The following is a 5,099-nucleotide window of genomic DNA, read 5'->3' as shown; positions in this document are numbered from 1 at the left end:
TAGAGAATTCAATTTTGATTAACTTTTCTTTTTGCTGTTCTCCAAAATTTTTAATATAAAGAATCAAACTAAAAAGCAGATCTCGAGAAGAAACCAAACTTACGTTAATTCGTAAAATGCAGTTGTATATTCCACAAACCTAAAGATTTTTGTATCATTCCGACGCATCCTTATATATTTCAGTAAACTTAATTATCTTACTGAATTATTGACATAATGGCGAACAGAACTTTTTTTACCTATCTATATCATTAACAATAGTAAATGCGATTCTCTATGTGCAATTAAGTTTCAAATTTTTACAATCATTTACACACTGGCAACGTCATAATCTATCAACAGTTATATCTATACACTGATGATATCTAATCAAAAAAAATTTCATCTGAAATTTCTGTACTAGGTACTATTTACAATTGAGTTCCTACATCATTTACAAAAAAAAACATACCACAGAAACCTTTAACATATATTGTCAATTGGCATCTCTTTTTATCATCAATTTCAAGAACGACAAGGAACTAATGACTACTTGATAAAATTATATACCACAGAGATAATTAATACTTTTTCCGCGTAAAGGTAAATGCATAAAATTCAGGTATACAATTACAGCCATCAGTCAAATATCCTTCGAGGTACTGTGAAATTACATCAGGCAACTAATAACGAGGAGTCCTGTCTTCTCACATCGGCTGTTGTTTTCGTTTGGGAACCATTCCGGGATACATATCTCATACTATAGTTGCTACCGGTCCGATGAATAAAGGCTGTTTCAGATGAGCAGCAAAGTGCCACTTTGAAGCTTTCGCGGAACGTTTTTGACATGAACCCGTAGATGATTGGATTAATGCAGCTAACAAATACATGTGTGAAATACAAGTTTATTTACTAGGGAAATATTGCTCATTTGCTTACCTGTTAAAATAAGAAAATAGATGAAAAGTACTTAACATGTACTTGGTGAATCCGACTCTTTGTTCTTCGAGAATTTTATAAGCCGTCAGAATGTTGTCAATTAAAATGGGCGTCCAGCAGATAGCAAACAAAATGACAACTGTTACTAACATACAGATTACTTGTTTGACCATTGTGTTGTCATCTCTGTAATTTTTCACTTCAGATCTGATTTTTTTATTTTCCCTAGGCTGAAAGTCTTCATTCGATGGTTTTTGCATTAAACTAGAAATCAGTTATAATTAAGTAATATATTTTTTATCGAAATTTAAATTTATATTACGATTGGTGATTGCACATTACCCGACGCTGCTCCATGACTTTCCACACTTCACGGCATATAAAACTGTAAGAATACGTCATGATGCTGAATGGTATTACTAAAATAACGATCAGCATGTATAATTCATGGAATATCCACAGGGACTCCTTTGATGAGTTTCTGACGCACCAGAAGTGTTCTTGAACCATACCTACCCTAAACAGATTCTGAAAAAAGAGTAATTTTAATACTTCTTCAAAAATCTGATTTATTTTTTATCAGTAAATTGAATTTTTTTATTTTAATTTATTTTTACGTTCGGCCTGACAGGACATACAGGACATTAGTCGGATTCAACTACGAATTAATGATAATCTTCAGCTGAAACGAATTAATATATATATATCACAATTTTATAGTTAGATTTAGCCGGTTTGAAGCTTTAAGCTAAGAGACCCAGCCTGAGCTTCTTATTTATTTAAACAGACCTGTCACGTCGGACCAGCTTGCGCAAAGCTACACGGATAACAGGGTTCTAAAAAGTAGGACGCGCCTCCAACATCTTCTATTTAATTCCATGCGCACTTCCAAGTGTTGAGCCTCGATAACCTCACCCCCCTGTTAGCGGGAACGGGCTATCCTAGATCCGACACCAAAAGTGTGAGGACAAATATGCTGGGAAGGCTGAGAATCGCTTATGAGCGCTCAATTCTCTGCTGAGTCATTCTTGAATAATTTTACTAAGTTGGTGGATGAGTGGAGCGATCAATTACTTTACAGTTTCAATAATTGGTTAAATTGAGTTTACACTGGTTCGTGTGAATTTAATTTAAGACAAACCATGCCTTTCTAGGGAGAGAAAATCTTGACTGGTACTTGGTAAGATACGTTATTATATGTAAGGAATCGGGATTTTTCCTTGACTAGTTTCCTTAAGGGTTCTCTGATTCTAAACGGTTTGTGCGCTCTTTATTTTCGTTCTCATTAAAGTTTTACTACCCACTAGTAAAGTTTCACCTATTTCTCAGATGAAGTGACTATACAGGATGTCTCTGAAATGAGTGTACAATGCTTGACCAAAAGTTCCTTAATCAAAAATAAGGCGTTTAAGGCAAACTTATCTACATTTATCCAATTTTGCTTTGTTTTGCCGTTACAGGACGCCAAAGTTATCAAATCAATATTTTTTTCGACATAATTGCTAAACGATTTTATCGATTTTTACTAATTTTGAATCTAAAAGTTATTACATATATTAGCGTCTTTTGACGTAAGCAGAAACTTTTTTTAATGCATAGAAATGAGAATGGTGCGTGGCTCGTAAATAAAAGTTTGCATTTTTGTTATATTTTGTATGAATGACTTAATTTTTTTTTATCACTACCTGACTTTATTTTGGAATGTTTTTTGACTTTCGTGAAATTTCCACCAGGTAAACACTTCCTTTACAAAAAATTATTTAGGATACCGTCCAATTCATCAGTGTGAAAACAATGTTAAAAAAAGCCTGACGCGATACTTAAAATACATATTAATTTTTTGAAAGGAATTTCTGTGTTTAGAAAAACGGTCAACATTTTGAACATTTATTATAAGCATTAAACTAAGTTGGTAGTTATCTAGAATTAAATCTTTATTATATTTTCGTTCAGACTAAACAATAATGATGAACCGAAAGGTATCGCAAATCATTTTTTTTGTAGAAAAACTGTGTGGCGATAATTTTACAAGAGACAAAAAAAATTCAAAATGAAGTTAGCTAGTGAAAGAGAAAAAAATTAAAGTCGTTCATATAGGGGGTAACTAAAATAAAAATGTTTATTTAAGGATCTCGTACTATTTTTAATTTAAATAAACTCTTAGTTCCAAAATTAATGAAAATTGATAAAATCGTTTAGCAATTATTTTGGAAAAATTTTATTAATTTGGAAATTTTGGCGCCCTGTAGGGGCAAAACGATACAAAATCAGGTATAGGTAATTTTGCCTAAACGCCTTATTTTTGAGTAATGATCTTTCAGTCAAGTATTGTACAGACATTTCAGAGATACTTGGTATTTTCACAAAAACAGGAAGTCAGTGGGTGAAACTTTTGATGGTTTTCGTTATAGCCACATAGATTCATATGATGAGAATGAACAACATGAATATGCGCGTTGTTTGCATGTAAAGTCTATTTAATTCATTTTTGGTTTATTGGTGTAATTGTTCCATAGGTATCGATAATAACTACATTCCTATGAATAATAATAATGTACTTTAAACAGGTTTCCTATATTCATTGTAAAATATAAATGTACTAAAATAGTACAAATTTTCAGCCAGGACAAGAGATGAATATTACTAACAATGAACGTGGCACAGATGTTTGATAGATGGAGCTGAGATTGTTTGAATTGCCGAAGATAAAATTCACGCACCCTGAGATCAGGTATGTGAAGTTTAATGACTATAGCAGCTGTAATAATAGTTCAATGGATGACCGTTCAATGTTAAGTGGGCGCTAAAGTCGTCGATTGAATACACGTTTGGAGGGAAATATTGTGTTTGAAAAAAGAAACAAGTCCTACTATGTATTGGTGTATTTGCAGAGGGGATAAAAAATCTAAATATCTTATCTAAAAAAGAAAGATTTGATAAAAAAGGTGAGAGACAGATTGAATCTCTTTTTGAGGAATGATACGGAGCAGTTGCTGTTTTAAATGTGTATCTAAGTGTAGGTTTTTATTGATTTTATTACATTGTTTTTGCAAAATTTTATAACTTACCCACAATATTAAGGTTGGAATTGCAAGTACTATAGAAATGATCCATATAACCAAAATAATGGTCTTTGCTTGGCTAAGAGTACACATGTATTTAGATTTTACAGGATGCACAATAGCATAGTACCTGAAAGTGACGTTAAAGTTCATATACAGCATAACGCAAATTCGACTCTTAACACGGAGATCATAAAATTTATTTGAAACACAAGGTCCGCTAAATGGAGGCAACATTAGAGTTGAATTTGGGTTGCCCTGTTCATAGATTAAATTTTGCACTTAATAATTTCTAGATTGAGGCATGGATTTCATACCTTTTCAGTTTTTCCTTTTTTTTCATACCTTTCAATGCTGATAGCAGTTAAAGTGAGCACTGAACAAATCGTGGACAAATTTTGCATGTAGTGAACACCTTTACATAGAAAGAGGCCCATTGTCCATGTATATGAAAATAGCTTTGCCACCTGAAAATATTAATTAAAGTTAAATTTAATTTGAAGTAATATAAGGCAGTTGAAAGTTGAAGCTTATTTCCAGGATTTTTTTAGTTTTGTGGGAATAATCCTCGAATTTAATAAATGGCCACAAATTAGCGATATTAAAATACTTGGTTGCTGTAAACATTAAACAGATTTAACCGGTTAATACGAAACATTTAGGGTTTGAACTCCATCTTTTGATCTTACATGTGTTTTAAATGGGTGCCAAAGCAAATTATCAACACACTTATGCAGCCGATTTTTTTTTTTTTTTGGCTAGTTAAAAGTTCATGTAAATAAAGTTAGTTTATTTAAATCAGTGTGAAAATATTGGCTTTCGGGCTATTAAGCAAATGTTATGGTAACTTACCTTCACAGGAATGCAAAATATGATCAACAGCAAATCCGCAGACGCCAAACTTGACAAAAATACATTAGTGACGCTGTGCATCCTCCTGTATCGAAACGTCGTGAATATAATCAAACAGTTTCCGGTTAAACCCAGAATGAAGCTGAATCCATAGACAATCAAGGTCGGAATTAATTCAGCCCAATCAAAAAATGAATTTGGATCGCTCCCATCGAAGTCATTCATGTCTTTATTGGAGTTGCGAGCCACCTCAATTGGAGAATCCAT

At 32.6% G+C, this 5,099-nt stretch overlaps 1 protein-coding gene across 1 annotated transcript; it reads right to left on the bottom strand.

Moving 5' to 3' along the window:
• Positions 1 to 455: 455 nt before the first annotated feature.
• Positions 456 to 5,099, bottom strand: LOC136350744 (QRFP-like peptide receptor). The gene is made up of 6 exons (XM_066302777.1): positions 4,833 to 5,099; positions 4,326 to 4,447; positions 3,987 to 4,110; positions 1,241 to 1,446; positions 919 to 1,182; positions 456 to 856 (listed from the first exon to the last, which is right to left on the bottom strand). The coding sequence occupies exons 1-6, from the start codon at positions 5,097 to 5,099 to the stop codon at positions 655 to 657; spliced, it is 1,185 nt and encodes a 394-aa protein (XP_066158874.1). The 3' UTR covers positions 456 to 654.

This window comes from Euwallacea fornicatus, chromosome 3 (assembly GCF_040115645.1).
Source record: "Euwallacea fornicatus isolate EFF26 chromosome 3, ASM4011564v1, whole genome shotgun sequence".
In the NCBI taxonomy this organism is placed as follows: domain Eukaryota; kingdom Metazoa; phylum Arthropoda; class Insecta; order Coleoptera; family Curculionidae; genus Euwallacea; species Euwallacea fornicatus.
The sequence above is the reverse complement of the archived record's forward strand: the minus strand, read 5'-3'. Positions and strand labels throughout refer to the sequence as shown.